General features: G+C 49.5%; 1 protein-coding gene across 1 annotated transcript in view; it reads left to right on the top strand.

Annotated features, from left to right (window-relative positions):
* The window catches only part of LOC142584461 (MFS-type transporter SLC18B1-like), a 137,046-nt gene extending 110,302 nt beyond the window's left edge, over positions 1 to 26,744 (top strand). Inside the window, exons 5-14 of the mRNA XM_075694606.1 lie at positions 3,197 to 3,344; positions 3,998 to 4,066; positions 5,581 to 5,680; positions 7,141 to 7,295; positions 7,391 to 7,489; positions 7,626 to 7,714; positions 8,717 to 8,812; positions 22,509 to 22,583; positions 25,827 to 25,920; positions 26,602 to 26,744. Coding sequence (XP_075550721.1) covers positions 3,197 to 3,344; positions 3,998 to 4,066; positions 5,581 to 5,680; positions 7,141 to 7,295; positions 7,391 to 7,489; positions 7,626 to 7,714; positions 8,717 to 8,812; positions 22,509 to 22,583; positions 25,827 to 25,920; positions 26,602 to 26,733 — 1,057 coding nt within the window. The 3' untranslated portion in view covers positions 26,734 to 26,744. The remainder of the gene's footprint in view (positions 1 to 3,196; positions 3,345 to 3,997; positions 4,067 to 5,580; positions 5,681 to 7,140; positions 7,296 to 7,390; positions 7,490 to 7,625; positions 7,715 to 8,716; positions 8,813 to 22,508; positions 22,584 to 25,826; positions 25,921 to 26,601) is intronic.
* Positions 26,745 to 27,010: the final 266 nt, after the last annotated feature.

Raw genomic sequence — 27,010 nt, 5'->3', positions numbered from 1 at the left:
AAGCGAATGGAACCATCTTTCTTTGTGACCAGGACCAAGGGAGAGGCCCGTGGGCTTTGGGAAGGTTGAATGACGCCTCGACGGATCATGTCATCGACCTGGTCTGCAATGACGCGACGTTCCGTAGCGGACATGCGATATGGTCTTTGTCGCAGGGGTGAGTGAGTGCCAATGTTGATGTAATGCTTGACTGTCGATGCACGGCCAAGAGAGGTTTGCGCAACGTCGAAAGAAAGGCGGAAGCGCTGAAGGATTGCGACAAGTTGAGATCGCTGCGAAGGCGTCAGATCTTCGGCGATGAATGGGCTGGACACACCAGTCGATGTTGAGCGTGGTACTGAGAGGGCACTCAGTTCATGGGCGGCAGTAGAAGACACTTCGTCGAGGACGGAGACAATTCGTGTTGAAGCGACCGACTCGACGTAACCAAGGCATTCGCGGCGGAGCAGTGATAGCGGCGATGAAAGATGATTGTAAATGGCCATCGTGTTCACACCGGCGGCAAGGTCAAGAGCTGCAAAGGGCACAGGAAGTGCTTTTCGGGTAACATAGTGATGAGAGGGCATGAAGAAGACCGTCCCATCGGATATGGTACTACAGAAGGACCGTACGAATGCTGAAGAGCACGGGGGGATACAGGTGTCTTCTTTCACGACAATTTTAGCGGCAGGATAAGCATCGACCGAGGCCAGGTCACCAAGGTGGCAAAGTTCAATCTCAGTCCGAGCGCAATTGATGATGGCGTTGTGGCGTGAGAGAAAATCCCATCCTAGAATAACGGCGTGGGAGCACGATGAAAGAACTATGAATTCAATCGTGTACAAAATGTCCTGTATGATTACATGAGCAGTACAAGCAGCGGTAGGGCGAATGGGTTGAGCACTCACCGTTCGGAGCGACAATCCAGACAGAGACGTCGTCACTTTACGAAGCGAACGGCAAAACCTGGCATCCATACCTGAAATATCGGCACCGATATTGACTAAGGCGACTGTAGCGACATCTTCGATAAACACATCAATGACATAGGCAGGTAAAGGAGGAGGACTTCGGCATGTCGACACTTGCGCATTTCTTGCCTCAGGAACTGCGTCGTCTAGTTTCCCTCTTCGTTAGAGACTGGTCGTCGACGCATAGGGGAAAGCGATCGATGACGTGGGGAGGGTGACCGGAGGCGTTCGAAGCGAGGACGGCGATCAGTCTGGGAGCGAGCTGGTGATGGATCGAATGGTTCGTAAGGCGCATTTGCATCAGGCGGCACATAGGGCGCTCGGCGATCGTAATCGAACGCCTGCGATCGGCGGCGGCAGAACCTTGCGACATGACCGGGATACCTACATGCGAAGCATATAGGGCGATTGTCCGGCGTACGCCACGGGCTAGCGACCGCAGTGGTGGTCCAGGGGACGGGAGGGGGGGGCGGTGTACAGGCTGCTGGAAGCGATGCACGGGCACACTGCGAGGGGCCATTGCAGCAACCGTAGCATAAGTGACTGGTGTAGTCACGACATCCTGCTGGTGAACAGCCGGCAGCACTTCCGCGACCTCTTCATGGATCACGTTACGGAGATGAGACGGCAAAGTGCTGGGAGACTCCTGAGTGACGGACACCAGAGATAGCTGTCGTGCGACTTCTTCGCGGACGAAATCCTTGATTTGCGTTATCAGGGAGGCTTCTTCTGGGCCGGTGGTAAGGCTGCAGAGTGATGCCGCATTTGGTGTGGGATGTCGCCTTGTCAGAGCTCGCTGCTTACGCAAGTCATCATAGCTCTGGCACAAGCTGATGACGTCGCCAACAGTGCGCGGGTCCTTGGCCAGAAGCATTTGGAACGCGTCATCGTCGATCCCCTTCATGACGTGCTTGATCATTTCCGCTTCCGTCATGGCAGCGTTCACGCGCCTGCACCGCCCCAAATCGAGAACGTCTTCTATATAGCTGGTGAATGTCTCACCCGTGTCCTGTGCGCATGTACGCAAACGCTGCTCGGCTCGAAGTTTCCTGACGGTGGGTCGGTCAAATACTCCTGTAATCGACGTCTTGAGCGCCGACCACGTTCGGATATCCCTTTCATGATTTCTGAACCAGAGACTGGCCACGCCCGCGAGGTAGAATGATACGTAAGCCAGCTTGTCCGATTCAATCCATTTGTTGTGAACGCTCACCCGTTCGTAAGACGACAGCCACTTTTCAACGTCGTTATCGTCGGTTCTGCTGAAGATGCGAGGCTCCTGCTGGCGAACGGTGCCAGCGCAAGGTACGGGTGGCGATGGAAGAGTCTGCTGGTGGGCGTCCGGCATAGCAGAGGGTAGCGTCCGAGAACGGAGTTCCAGGATGGTAGAGTGGAACGTTACCCCGCACGGCTCCACCACTTCCAAAGGAGGTTTATTGGGGTTTGTAGCGACCGCCGGTTCTACGATGCACCGAGCACAGTCCCCGAGCTCGAGCCTCTGCTGCGCGCTTGATGCTGCCGATGCTGCTGACTGCGCGCACGTTCGTCATCTTCCTTACAGAGTGCACTACTAATTCGTTCAATCGGCATCATTTGTCCATTCACTTTTTCTACGTCTACTCAATGCTCCGACGCTGTTTGGTTCTGTCTTTTCCCTTCTTCTCTCTTCCGTTCTTTTCAAGTCACTTCACTATTTTACTAGTTGTTTCGTCGACGTTCTGCTTGCTGTGTCTTCGGATATAGTCAACTATGGTTAATGATTCCTGCGTTAATCAGGCAGCAGGACGACCCAACAACTACGTTCCATTTTTATTTAAATTTCTTCTTACTTCCTTCATTTTGCCTGTATATCTCTGTCATTTATTATGTTTTAAGTTTCTCCGCATCCCCGCCGAGTACCTACCTGCCAGCAAAGTAATTCCACCATCCCACTACCATTAACATTCCGTCGCCGGCCACCTCCTTTGACCCCTTGTAACCTCCTCTTCGTTCCCCCCCCTTTTTTTTCTTACCTTTTCGTCGTCACCATTCAAATGAACTTACCCTAAAAAGTATTCGCAGAATTGTCAAGGTATTACAAGAAATATCACCGTGGTTAATGCATAAATAATTGATAGCATAAGTAACCTTATTTGATCGCGTCAACGCCTTGAAGCGACATTGATTAGAATATGGAAAAAAGTTGTTTCTCAGTACGATAACAAGCATGAACGTCAATACATGCCTGTTCCTTGTCCTGTTTTCAGGTCCCTGTACTGGATTCCAGGAGGAACTGTAAACCTGGCTGTTGGCCTCGCATCCGCATTCTTGGGTGGAGTCGCAAATAGTTTGTATATAGTCAGCGCCTATGCAGTGTTCACAAATCGCTTCGTGTCGAACACTGGAGTGGCCATAGTAAGCAACTTCGTCTGATAATTTACTTACTCTACGTAGTAAAGTGCTGATATGCAGGGTATAAAATACGCATATCATCTCTTGAACTATGGCAATTTTTCCGTAGCAATACAATCACTGACTCGCGGTAGAAATCTGTGCGAAAAGAAAATTGTTCTATAAAATCAGACTCCCAGTTTAAGACATCCTTAAATAATCTTCTTGCGATTTCTCGTTTTTTTCCCTGTTGTAGGGAAGGTACCTTAATAGAGCGTGTTGCTGGGTTGGTTGGTCTATACTTGCAGGTTCAACAAGCGCACATCTTAGACGAGACATCTTAGCACTTTTCCCACGCCTACACTCCTCTCCCGTCTAAGCTGTGCGCTTATTAAAGCTACAAGTATGAAACGTGCGCATAAAGGATAACATCTTAGATGTACTATATCAAGAATCAAGAAGCATCACCAGAGAGTTCCATATTACAAACAAATAGGACAGCTAGTTGTTACCGGCTAGACCAAGAGTGCTATTAAGCAACCTCTCTTATGCAGTCATGCACACTAGAAAACGTGAGCGTTGTTGTATGCTTTTCCGAGAAAGCTGCGTTACTTTATGCTTTTGTAAGAACTTAGCTGTCATTGTTTACTTATATGTTAGTTGTTTATTTGTTTCAGGCGTCCTTGGAGTTCACTTTCACAACAGGAAATATGATAGGATCAATCCTCGGGGGAGCTCTCATAGAGGTAAGTTTCAGTACGTCGTGTAACTCGAAAGAAATGCATAATTCAAAAAATTCAAGAGTTGTATTATTCCAAGTGCACGTACATTTCAAGCTAAAACGACATTCCCAGCTAAGAAATGTGTACTTCCTCGCTCATATATCGCGGCGAAGCCAGCTCACGTCATGAGTACCGCACGTCAAGCACCTCTTGGGTCATCACACGCGGCGAAAAATATTGCGCAGACTGGCTGAAACACTTCACGAAAGCTTAAGAGGCGAGGTCGCAGCTCTTAAGCCAGATATATGATCACTTACCGAGGGTTTCACAGATGGTGCGGGGCAAGCTAATTGCACATATGCTTTATTGTGACTCATAACGTTCACTCAAGTGGTTCGTATCAATGCGGACCGCCATAAGCGCTTTGTTATACCCACCCTATAGTTTCATACAATAATTGCCAGAGGGAACTCTGGCGTTAGTATTTACAAGAGCTGCAAGCGAGGCGGCTTGGCCAGCATAGAAATGATCAGAAGTACATAGATTTTCCTAAACTTCTGGCTTCGAACGGCTGCGTGATTTTGTAAGCTCCTCATTAAATAATTCAATAAACATTAATAAAACTCTCCGATGGCAGGATTCGAACAGAGGACTTCTAGCACAAAGGCCCGGTAGTAAAACAGTTAGGCCATGGGCGCATGCATTGTGAAGCCGCAGAGAACGCCCTTGTGAATTTCGTGAGGGCGAGCTAGCGCGTTCAGACGTTTGGTGCGTTTCGATCTGGCCACCTCGATAGGCTGAACCGCTGCAATTAGTAGCAATTGTGCGTGTTCGCAGGGTGTTCTGCACTTAGAAAAGTATCGATTACTCTGAAATTTCGCACAATGAACGCAAATAAAGCGTAATTAACGAAGGCACAAGAATGTTTGAATCAATAAGCGCGGAGATCAGAGAAATCCGTGTACTTTTCCCACCGTTCCCATGGCGGCTGAACAATTACAGAGCCAGATTTCCCTCTTGGAATTACTGTATGAAACTCTATGAGATCCAAGACCAGCATCACTACGTTGATTTTGGAAAATGTTGACCCGGACGTCACCGGCTGTCAAAAAGAAGTGGTTATGTATGTGTGAAGCTTGCGTTTCTGCAATTCAAACATACCTTGACGACACAGACGACTATGCAGAAATAATCGTCACTGTGCCTGCTAATATATTTTTGCGCGCTGCTATACCGCGGCATGTATGTGGCGACGCGGGGAGTGCCAACGTTTTAACGCCGACTACGCTGTCGGGTGTTTTACGAGGGGGTTTGCTTTATCTGGCACAACACTTCGGGGGTTCGGTCAATAAATGGCATAGCATCCCTGAACTCTCTGCATGAGCAACTGTTTTCACTGACATTCGGCAAAATATTATTTACCTCGACATAAAGCACTTAATAACCGAATCGTGTTTTTTGGTACTCGTTGCCAATGATAATATACTGATGCTGGTGCAGAGAACTCAGGTGAAAATCTGAGCTTGTATCACTTGCAGAAATGGGGGTACCCGGCGCCATTTTTCGTCATTGGAATTATCATCATCTTGGCATTTCCGGCAATCGTCAGCCTGAAGTCAGTTCTAAACAAAGATTGCGGTAAGAGCACAAGGCTTTCGATACGTCGCGATCTTTCAGCTCTTTGTGAACTCTGCTTTGCCTGAATTGAATTCTTAGATCGTGCAGCTTTTGTGCAAACAATTGCTGACGGCAGCCGAATAAGAACGTCAATCACAGTTAAAGATCTCACTTAGGACTGGTGTGGTAGTGGCTTCCCACTTGCTGTCGCCTCATTGGCTATTCTTGGTGCATACAGTGTATGGTGGTATCTCTGTGTAGATAACGATAGAACAACCAAAGCTTCAGTCAATCATTAACGATTCCTATGCGCCGAGTGGCTTGTAACTGAAACTTTGTAATTCACTGTTGATTGTATGCGAGCTTGAACGATCATCATAGTTTCATTGAGAACGCAGCATAATATTTTTTGTCCCCTCTAACCGCATTTCTGCTTTGCTGCTCTGAACGTCTTTTGGATTGGCAGTCCACGTAATGGTATAACGACGGCTCCATAGTTTTCTTAGTGGGAGAGACATACTTCACTTTGTGAAATGGCGTGCAGGATTTTAATGTAGTGTTTCCTTACGAACTGTTATATCATTGCCCGTTAGTCCAAATGATGTATAATCCTTCTGACGCACGAAATAGATGGGAATCAGCAATTACTAGGTATTGGTAGTAGGCTTAGCACTAGTAGGTAGGAAAATGGCTCTGTGAGGTATCTGGAGATTTGCAGCCCCTTAACAAAAGAGCACTAAAAATTTTAAAATCACACTATCTAAACAAAGTAACCAATTCAAATCAACAAGATTCCAAGCCCACGTAAACTTGCTGGCTTTGGCTTATGCATGTGAAAATGCATAGTCTCATTCGAGCAACAGAATCAAAACAAAATATGCGTAAATTACGTGGCATCACTACTCATCTATTAAATGGATACCGCATGTACACACGTAATTAAATGCATGAAGCTGAGTGGAGCACACTATAAAGGGTATCCCAGCTATCATGCACCAAGATTTAAAAATATGCAAATGCCACATAGCTAGACAGAACCAAGGTAATGTTATTTGCCGTCTCTTAGAGAAACTCAGAGCATTTCTTTTCATTCTCCCTAGTTACCTAATTTGTCTGAATTAATTAACCATCTTCTTAAATATAATTACATGAAAAGTGTCAATGACAAAATTCTAGAGCAATATGAAAACCTCCCTTTACAGCTTTCTGGTCCTGAATGCGTGGTACATAGAAATGCTTTTACGAGCGTGAAAGAAGCCCGCGAATACACTCAAAGACACACCAAGTATAAATGCGCGGTTATCCAGCACACCGCGGTTATTAAAGCCTGTCAAACCGATAAAAACAGCAGAAAACACATTGAAGCTCTAAGATGTGGATCCTCCAAGCTCGGGCCTCGGACCCCATTCCCTTAGTTGCATGAAACAACTCAAGCAAGTGAAACGGAAGCTCTATTGTAATTGCTTAATCTAAAATTTCAGGTTCTTTCGCTCAGGCGCACGATCCCAAAGAAGTCACAATAAATTATTCAAAGCTGCTGTGGGACCCAATGTTCATAGCTGGTCTGGGTTGCATGGTGCTTTGCTGGGGTCAAATGGGATTCAATGAACCAACGCTGGAGCCCAGCCTTCGGGAGGTTAGTCCGCATTGTCGCGTAGACATGATAGTGGGCCGAATGGAGTGGTTGTTATTGTCTAAACATGTCTGATATATATTTTTCCTTATTTCTAGTTTGATCTCAGCAGTACTGAAATCGGCACCGTCTACACAATTCAGTTCGGTAGCTCGGCAATTGGCAGCATTATTGCTGCAGCCTTTGCGCACTTCAAGGTTTGTAGGCATAAAATTTGTCCTTTCCGTAGGCATGTACGCAGTTGAGAATGTGCGGGTAATTAAGTTTGTCGATGAAACTACCAATAAAGTTTGAATGACATGCCAGCCTATACTACAAGACGGTTCCTTGCAGGGTGAAGCACTGTTCGCGCTCCTTGGTCTCGTATTGTCTTTCGCAGCATTCCTTATTGTTGGACCAGCTCCATTCATTCCCGCTGATCGGTAAGGCCAACACAACTATTCTGCATTTCTTTTTCGAAAAACGGTGCAATGCGGTGCGGCTGATCAGCAGCGGATTTCAGGACGCAAGAAGAAGTGACTATGGCGCTGCAGGAGAAAGCTAAACACACCAAAAGGCAGTGAAACGATTTGATATATGTGTTAAGTGTACGCGAGCATCTGGCTCTGAACGCCTGAAGTGGATAACGTTTGGAATTTCGGCAGCTACGCTTGTCGCGACTTTTGGTCGGCGCCTGGCTTTAGTTGGCTAAATGATATGATGCTGCCACCCCAGACAGACAGAGAGCAAGGCGTAATAACACCTGGCGGGCTCTCTGTGAACTGTGAGTTCCGGCCACCTGAGGGTCTTTAACGCGCGCCCAAAGCGCGGTACACGACGGCGTTGTGTACAGCAGCGTTGTGGACGGCGTTGTGTGTGTGTGCAGCAGCAGCAGCAGCAGCAGCGCTCATTTAGGATTTGGGATTGACCTTTTTTTCAGTCAGTCCTGCTTACGGTGACACCCTATACCCTCTAACTGTAAACATGTGGATACATCACTGCTGTGGAACAGGCATTCATATAAAAAAAAATAAACTCAGTATTCATGCACCCATTGTCGCTAGTTGCAGAAGACGTTAAGTAAGCATCAAATTGGCTACTTCGCCAATTACATTGTTGAAATTATAAGCATGCAAGTGCAGTAAAGCACAAAGTCTTGCGGAAGACAAGGTCTGACAAAAAGCTGAATATCTGCGCAGCCTCACAACGCAGCCTTGTATTCGCATTTACAGTCTCTAATATAGACGGTTTCTTGCAGGGTGATTTGAAACAACATTTTGATTTTCAGTTTAATGACTACTGTTACACGTTGCTCGGAAATTGAACATTTTCTGAGCTCCCTAGGTCCAAAAACGTTTGTGGTTGACTGTACTTCTCGTGCATTGTTAAACACATTTAAACTGAAGCCTTTCCCCACTTCATAGATGAAACGCATCATTTTTCAGGACCCTAACCATGGTCTACATCTCCCAGATATTCATGGGCGTCGGCATTTCTTCCCTCTACATCTGCGGTTTCTGTCATTCACTGGCCGTTACACTGTGAGTACCACATCGGTAGCGCGTACTAAAGCGAACAAGACATAAATATTTGCAAGTATTTAATTCACGCAACACCGCCATTTTGATGTGTACAACCCGCAACTTTTTGTGTTACTAAATTTGGATACGAACTTAGTTCACACCGCCATCATGTGCCTGGAGTAAAGTAACCCTAAAGATATTCTTCACGTCATATCGACACCTATAAACGAAATAAAGGAAGAGCCTTGCACTTGCCTGTTCTACCGAGAAAAGTAGGTTGAAAATTGTCTTCAGTGGTCAGTTATATAACCTGCCGAAAAAGACATTAAAGAAGCAATTCAAATAGCCATATCACACAAAATGTATGCATGTAAACCGTAATATAGTCATGTCAAATTGTTAAAGTTAATACCTTATAAATATATAAAAGTTAATTGTAGAATAGTTATCCATTCAACGTTAGGTGTCTTAATTTATTGAAAAGTGTTGCAAAAAGCAAAGAAGATTATCGTCAAGAAGGAAAGGACAAATAGAAGGCAGGGATCTTAACAAAAGAAGTGTCTGGTTGGCTGCTGTACACCGCGAGGAGAGAAAAACGGGACCAGAAAGAAGGGATAAAAACAGATGAAGGCAGTGAATGTTTGCACGTGCGCGGACAGAACCACGCAGTCAAAAGCGCTCGCACAAACCAGTCGTTCTGAAAAAGCACAGAAGTACCTTCACTACTTTTCGGGCAGACGATCGGTGAGGAAGGTGTTCCATTAGTGTCTGTATGCTCAGTGGACGACCATCTAGTGCCCACACTGAATTAGACATTGCATGTCCTTGCATGTGAAATTGAGGCCAGTAGCACAACAGATTATGTTCTCTTCGCAGCCCCAGACATAACATGCAGGACTATCAGTAATTACAGTTAGTGATGAATAAGCCCTCAGTGAAGACCGCACATGTAAGAGGCACCAGAATGCACAGACTATACTTTCGCTGCATCTCGGGCCTCCGCCTGGACTGCACCGACGAGAGGCATCTCTTCTGCGTTTGTTGTGGTTGGAAAATGATAATCAAGTGAGATAAAGAGAGAGAAAGCTCTTTATTGAAAAAGCAGTGTTTAGACGGAAGATGAACGGCAGGATGGTTAACCAGACGGAAAAAATTTGGTTTGCTACCCCACATTGAGGAAGGGGGCAGGGGAGGTAAACAGATGAGAATGGAGAGAGAGGGATGGAGCCACAGTCACACAATTAGAGCACGTCGTTATCCCGGCAGATGATCACAGAACAGTAGCACTTGTAGCGCTTGGAACGCCAATTCCGGCTACATTCGCTTTTGCAAATCCGATGACCTCAAAAAGTGCAACAGTGCCCTCGGCGCCCTCAACTGCGAGATTTCGCCGCCAGGGGGCCGTGGAGTACTGACGTGCCTCACATGGGCTCCTGCGTCCTGCGCTCATCTCTACAGAAAGGCCACTCACCCCTTTCATTTTGCACCGTTAGAATCGGCAAGATTCAAGGAACCGGCGGATACCACCTACATTACATGTGAGTGCGTTTTGGTCAAGATATCGAGCTTCATCTTCGCCGACCGCCCCGCGCCTTGCTACGCCTAACGCCCCTCGAGACCACGGCGGTCCGCCGGGGAGAACACCTGTCGCACGTGCAGCAGGCACACGGCGCGTGAAAGGAGTCCGACAGCGCTCGATGCCGCACGAGCAACAAGCGTCTCACGTGCACTGTGAGCCGAAGCCGACGCATCCAACGCCCGAGGGTCGTTTCGCGGAAGATATGATAGGCTGCGTGTCGCTCTGAAGTCTCGGGCCAAGATGGTTTTCGCTTCGCCCGGAGAGCGCCCACCACGCGTTCGCCACCGTCGCCATGCCAGTTTGAGCCTGGTGACACTCGGCCCTGCATCCCTCGAAGAACTCCGGGAAAGGGAGGACCTGGAACTTCGTGCCACTCGCATGCTGGGCCAGTGGCTCAGTCAACGGGCCGCCACCCTCGATCTCCCTGTGGATCCCCCCCTGCCTGCTACCGCTTCGAAGCCTCTCCAAGACGGCCACCCAGTACAAGAGCCCCATGCTTCGGCCCCGCTCCCCTCCTCCGACGACGAGGACATGGATATGTCCAGCTCCCGGAAACGCGCCCGCGAGACGGAGAGCGAGGACGAGGAGCCAACCGGGCGACGTAAGCAGCCGTCGAGCTCTCCCCCCAGCCCGGAGCAGCACACGGCAGCCAGCTGCCACGTGCAGCAACCGGACCACGGCAGTGCCATTTCCCCACACTCGGGCGAAACAGCCGCCACCTCCTCTCCGCCTGCCGCCCAAGACGGAGGCCCTTCAAGAAGGGCGCGCACCACCTCTCGACATCCCGCCGAGTCTACAGCCGCCGCCTCCGCGCCCCCTCAGAGCAAGGGCGCGCCCGGAACCATCCTCGACGCGCCGTCTGCTCCTGATGGCGGCGCGTCCCCTGCAGCGTCTGCTAGCGAACCATCTACAAACGAAAGCGCTGCCGACGAGATGGAGCTGACGGACGCAACACCCACTGTTTCGTCACATCAGGGCCCTGATCACCCCGCGGCGCGGTTCCTGAAGGACGCACCATGCCAGCCTGCTTCGCGGCCGAAGCCAAAGGGGCAGAGGAAGCAGAAAAAGAGGAAGGAGCCTGCCCATGTTTCCTGTTCGTCTCCCGGGGCAACGGACGACTCGCGGCGCCCGCCCGCTACCCTGGTCACCCCCAGTGTGCCTACAGCCGCAGCACAGAGAGTGACACCATCCGCCCGCGAGTCCACCACGTCCGACTTCACGCTGGTGCAGTCAAAGAGGGACCTGCGCCGTGCACGGGCCCTGGCGACTGCTGCACTTCCGGTTGACCCTGCGGTCGTCGGTACGGTGCTCTTCCGTCCCTCGGCGCCCGGCGGAACCTTCCGAGGAGCACCGCGCCTCTCACTCGCTGCAACCCTCTCTTCGCGGCCCGGTGTTGCAGTGGTTCGCGTTAACCATAAGCGCAACATCGTGGCCGCCGATACTACCACCCGGGAATGCCTGGAGGAGCTGCTGGCAGTCACTGAGCTGCACGGAATTACAGTGACTGCCCGACTGCCAGCCGAGCGCGGCAAGAGCACCGGCTTCCTGCACGGGGTGGTCGGGTTACCCGCGGACACAGACCTGCTGGGAGCCATCGAGTCGAGCGTTCCCGTGCTGTCGGCAACGAGGGAGGAGAGCACCATCACCATCCGATTCGCGGGACCGGTCCCCCCTGAACACGTGCGCCTTTTCAAGCTCGGGTTCAGGGTGCGACCTGCCCGGCCCCGTCCAGTGCAATGTCGGCAGTGCGGCCGCTTCGGGCACGTGCTGGAGTCCTGCAGATGGCCGACCGACTGTATCTCCTGCGGCAAAAGCCACGCGGAGGGCGCCTCCTGCGAGAAAGTCCGCTGCCGGAACTGCGGGGGCCCCCATAGGGCCGACACTCCCGCCTGCCCCAAATGGCAGGAAGAACGGGAGGTGGCCACCATCATGGCTTCCTCCACCTCGGCATTGTCGAGGCGTGCTGTCAGGGCAGCAGTCCGGGAGGAGAAGCAGCCACAGCAGTCCTCATCTTCGGCGCGGTCCTATGCGAGCGTGCTGAAGGGCCCCAGTCCTGCACCCAGGCATCCGGTACCAGCCCCTCGTGCCTCTCAACGCCAGCAGACACAGGATACTGCTGCTCCACCCGCCCAAACTACTATGGATCAGCTGGTAGAAAACCTGCTGCTCACCATGCAAGCAGTCAGCACCTTGCTGCCAGCTGACCATCCGCTCCGGGCCATCTGCCTGCAGGCAGTGGCATGTCAACAGCAACACAATCACCATGGCTAGTCGCACAGCAAAACGTCGGCCGCGCATCCTGCAGTGGAACGTGCGCTCGCTGCGCCGACGACACGCCGAACTTTCCGAACACCTACTTCTGCACGAGTACGACGTGCTCGCGTTGCAAGAGACATACACGCGCGACGGGGAGTGCAACTTTCCGGGATTTGTGGGCTACCACAGTGCGACCACCTGCGAGTTACGGACTTGCGCCAACGTGCAGTGCTGTGATCCGCTCCATCAACCCGGTCGCTCCCGCGCGTCTATTTACGTCCGTGCGCGTCTTGCCCAAGCCGTCGTTCGTGTGGCCGACATTGTGCCCACCTCCGTAGAGTGTGTGGCTGTGACTGTACGCGTTGGGGGGGTCGACACTTGTGTCGCCAGCGTGTACGTGCAACCCGTACGACGGTGGGATACGACCTTCATCGAGAGCCTCACCGCGCGCATCGGTGGTGACTGTGTTGTGTGCGGTGATTTCAACTCCCACCACACGGCGTGGGGAAGCGCCCACAGTGAGCCGAACGGCAGGGACCTGCTGAGTTCCATCCATGCTTCGGGCCTGCTAATCATCAACACCGGAAGTCCCACATTTGTGCGTCGGAGGGTACACGGGAGTGCGATAGACTTGTCGCTCGCGAGTGAGCGATGCCACTACGAGTGGGTTCGCAGCCCTGACACGCAGGGGTCGGATCACTATCCGATCTCTCTCGACCCGCTCGGCCTGAACCGCACGAGGACATGTACGTACCGCGTCACGGACTGGTCCCATTTTCGGTCCCTCTGCGCAATATCCCCTCCGGCAAATACAAACTTTCTTACGCATCTTACGAGGTGTTTGGATGCCGCTACAAAATCGTGCGCGGTGCCTGCTGGAACGCCGGTTCCCGATATCAAGCTTCTCAATCTGCGCGCTGTCCGTCGTCGCGCCGAACGCCGTGCCATCAAGAGCGACAAGGTGGAGCTTTGGACTTTATACAACCGCCTGGACGCTGCGTGTCGCCGTCACGCCAGGCAGCGACGCAATCAGAGCTGGCAAAGTCTCTGCGTGTCATTGGAGGACACTCGCGACAAGTCGCGCCCTTGGCGCATTCTCGCTTCCCTCCTCCGTCCCAAGATCCCTCGCCATCCTGCACTCTCCATCGCGGTGGCTACGGGCTTGAGCACAGAGCAACTGGCCGAACTCTTCGCCGATGCCTTCGCCCCACCGCCACCGTCTGTGCGCCCAGTCAGTGCATCCTGCGAACTACCGCCGCACAACAAGGCTGAACTCCTCGCTCCCCTGCGCTACTTTCCTACGAGGGCAATCTTGGAGCACGTTGAGGTGCTTTGCTCGGCCGAGTTTACCCTTAGTGAGTTGCGCATTGTTTTGAACACGCGTAAGCGACGCTCAGCGCCTGGTGCCGACGGACTAACACATCAGGTCCTCAGGAACGTCGACGCAGCGCAGCTCCCTTCCCTACTCGAGGCCTTCAATGCCGTCTGGCGCAGTGGCATTATTCCTGCTGACTGGAAAGAGGCGATCGTCGTCCCTATTCTCAAGCGCGGCAAAGCTGCCACGAGCGTCAGCTCCTATCGCCCAGTGTCGCTTACTTCGGTAGCCGGCAAAACTCTGGAGGCCATGGCTTTGCGCCGCCTTGAGTGGATTGCCTCCGCCCTCGACGCTTTCGCCCCTGAACAGAGTGGTTTCCGGCGACTGCGCTCAGCAGCTGACTCGCTCGCGGACGTCGTAGCTACGCTCGAGCACGCAGCAAGTCGCCAAGAAGCCGGATATCTCGTGCTGCTCGATGTGCAACGCGCATTTGATGGTCTCCCTCACACCACCATCATTCAAGCCCTCCGTGAGCTACGTGTCACCGGCCGCCTCTTTGACTACATCGCGGCCTTCCTCAGTGACCGCACGCTCAGAGTGCGAGTTGGTGACACGCTCAGTGCCCCTCGCAGCGTGACCTCCGGGGTTCCCCAGGGCAGCGTGATCAGCCCATTTCTTTTTAACTTGGCTCTGGCAAGACTACCTGACTACATCCCCAAGATGACAGCCCACGAAGTCCACGTGGCGATCTACGCCGATGACATTGCACTGTTCGCGTGCGGGCCTACGTCCCTCGGCTTCCAAGTGCGAGAATCCCTGCAGTCGGCGATCAATGCCGTCGATGAATATCTCGCCAGCATAGGGCTCCAGCTCTCGGCGTCAAAAACTGAGACGTTGTTGGTACACCCCCGTGCTCGTGCGCGCTTCGAAATGCCTTGTCTCACGCTGCGCGGAAGCCCCCTCCCGTGGCAGAGAAAAGTGCGCTATCTCGGACTTGACATCGACTGCCGGGTCAACTTTAACGCCGCCGTCTCCCAGCTCTGCAAGAATTCTAAGAAGGTGGCTGGCGCCGCACGCTCCCTGCTCGCCCGTGGTCGTGGCTGTACACCGCAACTTGCGCTTCGAGTTTACAACTCTGTCGCAACAACGCGAGCACTCTATGCGCTTCCCCTCACGAACGCCAGAGCCACCAACTGGAACGCCATCGACATGGAGCACCGCACCGTAATTCGCCAACTTTACGGGCTTCCTCGCAACTCGCAAGTAGGAGCAACTCTCGCCGAAGCGGGAGACTGGCCGCCCTCACTTCGCGCACGGAAGCAAGCGATGAACCACATCGAGCGCCTTCAACGTTCGCCACAGGGACAACGCCTCGTTTGTCGCCTCCACACCCTCGAGGGCTCGGGCATGGGCCAGCGTGCCACCGAGTTCAGCGCACTCGTCGCGTCGACGCCGCAACTCCTACCACTGCCGGTATCGCCGCACGCCTCCGCGCTACTCGATGTAAACACCACGGTGCCAGGCGTCAAGTCCAAGCGTCAAACAGCTGTTTGTGCTATGCAGCAGGAAACGGCCGCACTGCTACACGAGCGCCTAGGGGGCCGGCTGCTCGTTTACACCGACGGCTCCGTGGCGAGTGATGGTTCTGGTGCTGCAGCGTGCACGGCGCCGGATATTTGCGCTACACGGCAGTGCCGCCTTCGTGCTGTGTGGTCGTCGACGGTGGCCGAGCTTGCTGCGATCGACCTAGCAGCTGATCTCCTGCTTCAACAGCGCAGTGTTGTTTCTGCCGCGATCCTTTCGGACTCGCGCGCGGCACTGTGTATGCTGGCGAAGGATTACCTTGGACCTCCATTGGTGCAGCGCGTCGGCTCAAAGCTCCGCCATCTCGTCAGCCAGGGCTGCGATTTGGCGTTGCAATGGGTTCCAGCGCACATCGGCCTGCAAGGGAACGAAGCCGCGGACGCTCTCGCAAAGCAGGCTCACTCCCTGCGCTTCCCCCTCGCTACCTCGGTCAGCGGCTTCGACGTGGCCAAAGCAACCATTCTGCGAACTCTCCGTGCGCAGCACCCGGACCAGCGCGTCGCCGCGGGTGCGTCACTTCGGCTCCTCCCCCGCGTGGGCTTCTCCCGGGCGGACCGCTCTTTCCTGCTTCGCCTGCGCGTCGGCTGCTACAGGACGGCTGCTAGAACGCACAGGCTGCAGGGAATTGGCGACCCCGCGTGCAGCAACTGCGCCGATACGGAGACGCTCGACCACTTGCTACTTCGCTGCCCTGCCTTCGATGTGGAGCGCACGGACTTGTGTACAGTCTATCGGCGACTGGGACTGACTTACGATACGGCGACCGCGCTGCTATTCCCTGCAGCCCACTCGTCCATCGTGAAGCATGCTCTCTCGGCACTGCTAGACTACTGCAATGTGACGCACTTGAGAGCGCGGCTGTGAGCCCCGCACTCACATTCTTTTTTTCCCCCTTCCCACGTTCGTCCAGTCTTTCTCTCCTTCATCCTTTTCTTCCCATTCCCCCTTCCCCGTGCAGTGCTGTTGAGGTGACCTCCTGTGAGAGACAGTTACGGCGCTGCACTCATCTCTTCCGTTTCCTTTCCAAAAATCACTTCACACGCCCTCAACTGCGATAACTTGTCAGGCCGCCATTCTAAAATGATTTCCTCTGAAAGCGGTCTAAGCGAATAGCTTATGCGGACCGCAGAAGTCAAATGGCTACACTAAGCAATACTTCCGAAGATGTACTTTTGACTTTAGTAGATGTATTTCATGAAGGTGGCACAAATTATTGTAGACTTCTTTTGGCAGACGGCATGGTAGCGTGACGACGACGACTGCTTAACGACAACAATGAGGAACATGACGGCGCGACAATGAGGGAAGCACGGGCAAGACTGCATGACAACAACGGAATCACGACAGTGTGAGGATGACGGTGGCATGGCGACAGTATGACGCGACGATTGCACGACAACACCTAGGTTGCCACGTTTTCTTTTCCACTAGTTTACTACGCGTAGGCCCGACGCTCCTCCAACCATTTACTTTAAAAGAAGTTCTGCGCGCTATGCGAATTGGCTTAAACATATCAGTAGTGAACCGGCAAGAGGAAACGACACACCGACAAGAAAAGCGCAACGGGCTTCCGCGGCATACCGAAGCCTTGCTACCGTCAGCCTAGGCGTCGGAGAAACCTGCCATTGGCGACCACCGCGTCTAGACCATAAGACGCCGCAAAGCTGTCGTGCCACGGCACGTGCGTCTCAAAGAAGCGCGAGACGAACGCGCTCCGGTACTGGATTCTGCGAGCGCACGTGCCCTTCGCGTCCGCGCCTTTGCCTCGGCGCCTTTGCATCCGCCGAGAAGTGCCGGCCGTGAACTTCTGTGAGAACGTGCGAAAGACGAAAGAAAGCTGTTCGCTTTACTCAAGACCAACATTTCACCCGCCGTGGTTGCTCAGTGGCTATGGTGTTGGGCTGCTGAGCACGAGGTCGCGGGATCGAATCCCGGCCACGGCGGCCGCATTTCGATGGGGGCGAAATGCGAAAACACCCGTGTGCTTAGATTTAGGTGCACGTTAAAGAACCCCAGGTGGTCAAAATTTCCGGAGTCCTCCACTACGGCGTGCCTCATAATCAGAAAGTGGTTTTGGCACGTAAAACCCCAAATATTATTATTAAGTCCAACATTTCTTCTGAGGCATACTAAGCACTAAACGTAAACGTTCTAGATTTTTAGCGGGCCTGCACCAGGCTGTTTCTTTCACACGAAGCGAGCTCGATAATAGTATATCGCGTCGTCGAGGTTGAAGCAGGCCACAACTTTCGCTGTAATGGAGCTTGATTGCCTTCGGTTTCGTTACAACCTTGGTAGAACCAGTTGTGTAATGTGTCATTCACCTCGTTCCTCCCATTATCATCCCCCATTGTGACCCTTTTTCTTCCCCTCTTCCCCTTCCCTTACGTAGAGTAGCATGCCAGATGCTCCATTATCCGGCCGACCTCTCTACATTTTCCAATCATTAAAATACTTCTTCTTCTTGGTAGAACCGACATCAGGAATCCGTGTCAATATAAAAGCAACAAAGGACATGCCAAGGCAAAATACGGAAGAAACAATGCGTCAGAAAAGATTTTGAAACTACGTAAACACGCCGGTGTCAAAATGGGCCGGCAAATGACGACAGCCGCTATTAAAGAACTCTCTGATTAAGCATTACATTTGAAGAAAGAAAGATAGGCAGCATGTTACACTCCTGCAACACGTAAAGGCGAAAGCCTGCTGCATATGTGGTAATACATGAAGTTATTTGATCGGAGGGGTAAGACTTCTTGCAAGACATGAGCTGCAGTGTGAAGCAAACGTAATGCTTTGTAGATCCATTTCCTCAATGACACATGCGAGCACCTAATCTAGTGTCTAAAGGTTATTTCGTTATTTCTTTCTTTCCATCTTGTTTGTTTCATTCCTTCACTCTGTATTTATTTCGTTCTTTCTTTCGTTCTTTATTTTTTTTCGCTTCTTCTTTTATTAAGGCATTGCATCTTTGTTTTTGCTTACGGGGTTATGAGCCATTCCTGGGGATGTGTTCTGTAATGGTCCACTTAGTGGACGGTCCATTCCGGCCGTATCTGATTGGCTAGGGCCGCTCGTCTCCTCCTCGCTCGGACAGCTGCATCCAATCAGCAGCGAGTACCCCCCCCCCCCGATGTTCATGTTTCCTTTCTTTCTTTCCTTCGTTCTTTTTTCTTTGGTATCTTCATTCATATTCAGCCCCTGCTTACGGGTGTATGAGCCATTCCAGATTGTTATTTTTTTCCTGTTTGAGCCATCACTGATGACGTTATTTTTTGTAGCACTCGTCAACTTTTTATAAACCAAAGCCACTCGACTTGATTATGATATTTATTCAACCACTCGTCCAGACGACACTTTTTTCGGACATGAGCTATGCAACGAGCCACTTAAGGCTTTCGCCTTAATAAAGGCAGCCATACTGATGCATCAGGAGGAGGAGGAGGAACAAACCTTTATTGTGTGAAACAGCGTGAAAACTTTCTTCGCCCTGGGTGGGAAGCGTTCTCAGTCCACCAAGCCGTTGGCTAATACCGCGGCCCGGGCCCGGTCCACAAGACTTCGCTAATCCTCCAAGCCCTGCGCCGTTAGCAATGCCTCCCACTTTTCTTCAATGGTGGGTAGTGTTTCTGAAGCTTCGCTTTAATTGTTTTTACTCGTTTTGTGGGCACACTAACACCATGTGTTGGAGGATGTCTGGCACATGGCAATATCAGCCTTGGTATGGGAATTTGGTGGGGAGCATTCGGTGCACAATAATTCCACGAACATAAGTAATCGTTTGTAGTCTGCGGAGGGTGGCTGCCTCTACCTTGCATAATTTTGGATGTGGTAGTGGATATTATCTTCTTTCCAGACTATAGTGTTGCAATACTAGGGCGTAGATGATGGGAATGTCCTCCACCCTCGTCGCTCTCCGGAGCCCGTGCGGCAGGAAACGCCGGCTCATGTGCCCTCGGGTGACAGCATGTGTTGCTTCGTTTCCTGCCAGGTGTTCGTGGCCTGGGGCCCATGCGACGTAGGTATCGGGGAGTTGTTGGCGTCTTGTTATTTACTTTAGAAATCGAAGCCCAACAATCAACTATTCCAAGCTATTGGCGAGGTGTACAAAGGCGGAGCAGCGCCTTTGCTAAGAGCAGCGAATTGTTTCAATGAAAAAACACGGCACCGAACAGCAAGCTTGGTAGCTAACGTCGAGGTAGCTGGGCCTAGCGTTGTCGCGGTGCTGGCGGGGGCTGCGGCTGCCAGCGGATCAGCGTGCGAGAGCGCCGGTTATCAGTATGGCCACGGTGGTGGCTTCTATTAACTCCATTTCGGACCAGTGGTCATGGCAAAAAAGTCCGGAAAATCCGACGGCGAAGGTTTCTTGTGTCCGAAATTTCAGGCGTTCTTATAGATTGATTCTATGGGGCACGTGGTGATGACGCGAAAGCGTCCAAATTTTCGAACATGTCCGAGAATCGGGCGCCCGGAAAATCAGTTGTTTACCGTGTTTGAATGTTCAAAATCGATTTGTATAGTAGAGTGGTTGCATAACCCTACTGAAAAACACTACATTGCCGTGAAAATGCAAGAATGCCGCATTTTTTAGTAGTTGGCGCAAACGACACTTTAGTGAGCGCAGGCAAGTCGAACTGCATCAAAATGGCGCAAATGGCGCGGCTGGAACAGCACTGCATAATAGAGGGCGATTCGAAAGCACCTAATGCTTAACTTCCTGGTATAGCGTAAAACTATTGCAATCTGTTTTTATTCCAAATTCGCCATTAGCCCTTCATCCTAATGCCACTTGTGGCCGCGCGTGCGACAGCCGCTTGCCGGAAGGGTCGAAATGTCCATGTTATAAGCGCGAAAATTACGAGAAACTGTGCGGGAGGCGCCGTCCTGCGGTGTGCGGAATCTGAACGGCTGTATCCTTTTTCGGAGAACGAATCCGCTCACTCTGCACAAGCGCTGAAGCCATTCTGGGGCAGCGTGGAGCAATTTCGGTCAATTTTCAGTGTTTGGCGCAGTGTGGGCGCAGGAATTTGCATTTGTATCGAAAATGCGCAGTTGGCACAGGAATCCCACCCCTGTACGACACACTGGTGGCAATATATTGCACCTGCTAAATTAAGATGAAATTGAAGGTATTTCTCGGTGAAACTCAAACAGTTCCGGGCTGCAGAATGTGACATCTCTAAATAATAGCTTTTCTGTCTTTGAGGCATGAATAATTACGTTTTTACTTGACCAGGTTAAGCGCTGGTTCGTATCTTTTCATAAGAAAGCAGTACTCACAATCAGGCTTATGCAAATATTCAGATTTTTTTAATATTCGCTCGAATAATATGCAATTCGATATTCGCTCCGGCTCGAATTTTGGTATTCGAAGCTTTCGAAGATCTCGAAACGAGCGCATATACCCCTCATTCGGTAGCCGGCAGCATCTCTTGGTGCCCATATGTCCTTAATTACGCATGTCAAGTATAAAAAAAAAGCTTGAATTAGACAATGCGCACTGGTACCGAATCAACGTTTGTGGAAACATGTGAACTACCTTTTAATGAGCTTCTAAGACTTCAAAAGGTGTTTTTGCAAGTACACCATGCATAAAGTTAGAAAGCCGTCAATGAAGATCGAACAAAGCACCATACAGTATATTCATTTTAGCTACCTAGAAGCAATTGTTAACAATGTTGTAAAAGGCGCAGAGCTTCGAACATTTTGGATAAATTCATGTTTCACTTTGACAGATAACATTATTAGCTAAAAAAGGTGTCTAGTATCTCCCCTGTCGGTAATTCGTTGTTTTGGTGTTATTCAGTGTCCAAGAAATGAATGTGGTGCAAGGTTGTTTTCAGACAAATGACGCAGATTTTTTCTTCTATGCGCTTTCTTTGTTGCATGCGCTCATGCGAATATATTGATTTTTGCTGCTGAAGTTTAACAAGAAAGAGAGAGCGTGATGAAATGAAGAAAGTAAGAAAAAAATCGATGATTACGATACTCCCTAATGCGAAATTTGAGCTCAGCTCTATACGTGTTTTCATTTCGCGATATATTGGTTCGCGTGGACTATCTGTCTCGTGCGACACATTGAAAATGGAGCGAAGTATGCTGCGATTGCCTCGCTAAGCAGGAGATCGCGAGAGGCAGCGCGTGGGTGACACGGGAGCACGATTCACAGCAGCTGCCGCACACAGACAAGCTCATGCAGCGCTTTGTTTCTTTATATGCTACCAGCGGACGCACTCGACACCTGCCATCGGTGGAGAGATGACGGCGCGCTACTCTGGCGCCATCCCGTAGCGGTCGTCGCCGCAGAGCCCGTCTTGCATGGCACTACGCTTCTCACGTTTTCGCCATACCCTCCTCCTCCACTTTCCACCAAATGGTTTTGCCGCACCCTCAACTGCTTTCCTCCTTGTGCACTTTTCGCTACCACCGTCTTTCATCCCCCGCTGCACTCCAGGTTCACGCATTCATCCTTCACGGTGCTCGTTTACTACGCCGACGGACGACGCCGACGCGAAGCGCAAGAAAGGGCGCCTAAGAACTGCGCTCTAAACGAGACGCACTTCCTATACTGCACTAATCTGTAGGTAACGTTCAACATGCATTGAAGTTACGTAGTCTATAGTCTCATTAAAAGTTACGTAGTCCGTAGAGCCACTGCGAGTGTCAAGGAGCATGATAAGGTGAAAAGTAGAACTGACTAGAACCTAACCATACTGTACGCCCTATTTAGTACTTAAGATGGGTGATAACTCCGTTTCAATGCACAGTTACCATTCTCGTTTGGATAAGTAACTTCCTATCTCATTTGGAACAAATATATTCGGGAAGCGTGACAGGAAGATTACAAAAAAAAGACAAACATTTGAAAGTTTGAGAGGCACACACAGGCTCTTTGTTTAAAAGATCGAATAAATGTCATATGATGAGATTCAGTAACTCTGGTTTACTATTTTTAAATAGATACGTTGTGTTCCTTGCAGAGAACGTGGCTATCCAGATACCGTTCGAACTACGGGCTTTGTGTCAAGTGTGTCGCACACGTGTCTTTTCCTGGGGTGAGTCATCCTTTGACCGACAAACAGCAAGGCTCTACTAGACATTTGAATAACAGCTATACTTACGGTACTGCGCCAATATTAGGAAAATGCATCCAACCGCAAATAACGGTGGACATTTTTTCGATTAAATTTGCGGAGTAGCGTAATGTGAAATGAACTGACAGAATGACTTGACACTAACCTGATGCCGTCAATGCATTAATACAGCCGCAAGAAAAGCGCGCGGGCACCCGAATCCCGTAAAACGTCAGGTTCATTGCCGACTACTGACGCTAAGCAAGAAGTGTCTGCAGAGTACTGCCAGGAAAGGCGGTCGTGTTCTAGGCTTCACACAAGGCCTTACCCTAACGCAGTGTGGAGCTTATGCTTAAGATTGAAAATTAACATGAAGTGTCTGCGTTGCTGTTGTCTTTTCTGCACAGAGGAAGCTGATTAGAATCTGTGATGCGGACCAGTATTCACTAAAGGCGTGATGTAAGTGTAATGTAAATATAGCTGAAAAAATAGTGATATTATTATACTTGTACATATAACGATTGAGTCCGGAATGAACAGGGCAACAGATGAGACGAAAATGAAAGGTCCTATAGTTACGCTCAGTGTTATGTATATGTATTCGTACGCGTATGTTGCTTGGAACTTTAGTGCACAGCATTAAGTTCCTAACAAGTATTTTTATTTTGTTGTACATAGTAATGTATACATAGGATGTTCTTTTTTTTTGAACGGGATCACATCTTTAGAAGCCACCTTTCGCAGATAGCACAATTCTAGCCCTTGGAACTAACTACTAGGTGAGGCGGGTATGATTTCCGCGAGCAATGGAGCGGGTAATTGACTGCTTAACGAATGTTCCCTAATACAGTGTTAGTTTTTACTAATTACTTTACAGCACTTATTGCAATTTACGAGTTATAGCTAGTGAGCGTGCAAGGCATATAGACTTGAAACGAATTCTAAGGATGGCACCGGTTTCGAGATTCGCGCTATCAAACTGGCTCTAAATATGCGCTGTTGTTTACTTGTTTTCTTTTAGAAAACACTGTTTCATAAATTGAAGCCCAAAAGTGATCGGAATGCTCATCTATTTCGTTGCATACTTTGAAAATTAATACCTGGAAACCAGTGCCATTCTCAGAATTCGTTCCAAGTGGATACGTCTGGCGAACTCACAGGTTATAATTACTAAGCTGCAATATGTGCCGCATAGTAATCAATAAAAAAGCTAATAGAGCAGTTATTATCGTCCCAATTAAGTGCAGGGATTCACCGTAGAAGTAATCCCCGCCTCATAACGTAATTTAATTCAATTATGCTACCTACCACAGGCGATATCTTTTTAATTTGGTGCAACCACATAAAAACATCGGGTATAGGAAGTACAAAACAAAACAATATACATTTGTTCCTGATTCAGTAATGCTTAAACCGGTCCTCTTTAGCAGTATTCAGCAATTAACAGTAACTGTTTTAAGGTAAGCTGAACGTCTATTTCTCACAGTCTCTTCTATAACTGCGATTTCGAAAACACTGACAGGACCTCATCATGTCAATATTCCTTTGCCTCAACATAGAACCATGATAATTTCGCAGTGGTGAGAACGGCAAGTAACACATCGATGTGTGTACCATCGAGACACTTTAATTACTCGTAATATGTTCTGACACCTGCCGTAATCGTAGACCCAAAAGTGCATCGAGCAACCGAAACATCACTAAAAGAATGGTTTCTTTGATGCAACTTGCGAAGGAGTCCGAACATTGCTGAACTTTCCCCGTAAACCTTACAGGTTCACATCACCTGCCAAATGTAGAAAGCACGGTCCTTTTCGATAAAGGCCGTTGTTCAGCCCGCAGGAATGTAACTGTATGCCAAATCAGCGCTAAATATATGAGCTCAGGCCAGTTTCCGCTTCCTTTAGAAACAGACAATATTTGAAAACAGCAAATTATTGAAGAGTGGTGAGAAACGGTGTCTTGCAAAGATATTTAATCTAAGTTCCGTATATTCGTTGGAACCCTGTCGCGTAATAAGCAAAAAATATTAGTGTGTATAGCTAGAAACAAACATTGATGCGTCCGCTTTCCTCACTTTGAAAACATTCAAATTGATTATACATAATCCGCAACCCAGTTACACGTGTCGCAATTGGCTAACGAAATTGGAATTGATCCAATAAGAACAATGTTCATAACGACCGGGACGTCGAACTTATATCAACATATCCCAGTGCCATATGAAAGGTATATGTGGTGGACAAAACAGTTCTGTCAGAACTCCCGACTCGAACTAAATCCCTCGATGTCCAAATCTGCTGGTTCACTATACGCAGCGTTGAACGTGAAATCGTTTTTTTATTTGTGTGTGTGTGTGTGTGTGTGTGTGCGTGTGTGCGTGCGTGTGTGCGTGTGTGCGTGTGTGTGTGCGTGTGTGTGTGCGTGTGTGCGTGTGTGCGTGTGTGTGTGCGTGTGTGCGTGTGTGCGTGCGTGTGTGCGCGTGTGCGTGCGTGTGTGCGCGTGCGTGCGTGCGTGCGTGCGTGTGGTGTGTGCGTGTGGTGTGTGCGTGTGCGTGTGGTGTGTGCGTGTGCGTGTGCGTGTGCGTGTGCGTGTGCGTGTGTGTGTGTGTGACAATGCTGATACCAATAGGCGAGCAGACTGTGCCTGGTCTCACTGGTGGCGTTGTAATCATTTTTGTGCCAATCATTACAGCCCCACAACCCTCTGTAATAATTGGCTGTGCCAACGATCACAGTGGGTTGGGACTATTCTTGGCCGCTTCCTTTTACAAGGGATGCCAATAAGCGCCATTAGCATCATGGAGCCTGAATGGTTGCTGAGCAGTGATTTACAATGTGCAAGCACATAAATGAAAAAAGAATAATAGGCAAAGAATCAGTTTATTTTGTACTTTTAAAGAAATGTTTACTCCAGTTGCGCAAGGTATACGAGAATAACATGTCTGGCGCCGCTTGTCAGCTGCAGCTGCGTTTTGAGGAGACCAATTAGAACTATACAATGGCGCATAAAGACGGCTTTTTATTATCATTATTGTTTGCACACTTTGCGACCCTGTTATCACCCTCCCCCTCTCCCCCTCCCCCCAAAAATAGGTACAACCAATTTCTCGCGAATTTGGTACTGAGCAGGAAAGTTAACAAGTAACACACCTAACAATAAATTTAAAAAGATTGACTGAGTGTTGAATACTTTTTAACGCTACATATGTTTCCTCCCTTTCAGAGGCCTGATCATGCCCCCAGTAGCGGGGTATTTAGTCGATGCATTCAACTACGGCACTGCGACTTTAATTATGGCTGTTCTCCTCGCAGCTTGGGTAAGCCTTCCTGTGCGTCTATCAGAAAAACCGAAATCCCGAAGTTACGGCCTCTGTCCGACTAATAGGCACGTACTCATTCAAGCAGCAAGCAAGTTCGAAGCATTTTGCTGAACATATCGCGTACGTTGGAACACATGATAGAAATATCAAAACAAGTGCTTCCCGTATATCCGAAATATCTGAACGCTGTCACTTCTGGCTGCATTGTTTTTGAATATAATGTATAGCTCAGGCGCCAAAACGCGAGTTACAGAAGTATTCTTCATTCGTCTACATAACCTCTTCCGACGTCATTAAATACAGTTCTTCCGCGTTCTGGTAGTTCCGAAATGTTATGCGAAAAATATCCCATAAACCTTACCCACACCGGCAAAAAATAAAAATAGTAAGCAAGCACGTAAACACTCCGTAAAGTTACGAAATATTTAATATTTTTTCACTTTTCTCTAATCCTGCAACATTACGGGAACTAGCCTCCTCATGGTGCACGCATCAGCCTTCACATTTCTATTTATTTTGTTGCTTGACGAAGCTTGCATCAGACAGTGGTCTTTAATTCACTAAATAACGCTAAAATGCATGCTATTGCTTTCCAGCGCACGAAAAACTTGCCATCGCTACTGCACTTTCGTTACTGCTGTCACTTTCCCTAATTCAATTTTCTTTAACCATTCGCAGATTCCAGTCATGCTCGCCGTGTGGGTGTCCAAGGCTTTCTGTTCCTTTAGAACAGCAAAGCTAAGCCTGACAGATCCAAAGAAACAATGTACAATTCAGAATAATAATAATTATTATGTTTCGAAGAATTAAAGGGTGTTGATAACAAACATTCTGCCTGTTTTCTGCGCAACCTTGTTTAAAGCAATCGTTTCATTTTTATAAACGAATCAAACGTTTCTTTAGCACATTGTGAGTGGCTTTGAAGGCGACATACACACTCCAATGAAAGTCTGTTAAACGTTGGAAAAGTCAATGAGCATGTAACGTAAGTAATTCGTTGTTCGCTTCCAATAACGTTACAATAACGTAGAAAACAAATCTCCCAATGTACGCGAAATACATTTAGCAAACTTCACCTTCTAGAAAG

This window comes from Dermacentor variabilis, chromosome 6, assembly GCF_050947875.1.
Source record: "Dermacentor variabilis isolate Ectoservices chromosome 6, ASM5094787v1, whole genome shotgun sequence".
NCBI lineage: Eukaryota > Metazoa > Arthropoda > Arachnida > Ixodida > Ixodidae > Dermacentor > Dermacentor variabilis.
Note: the sequence above shows the minus strand (reverse complement) of the source record. Positions and strands in the feature narration are given on the sequence as shown.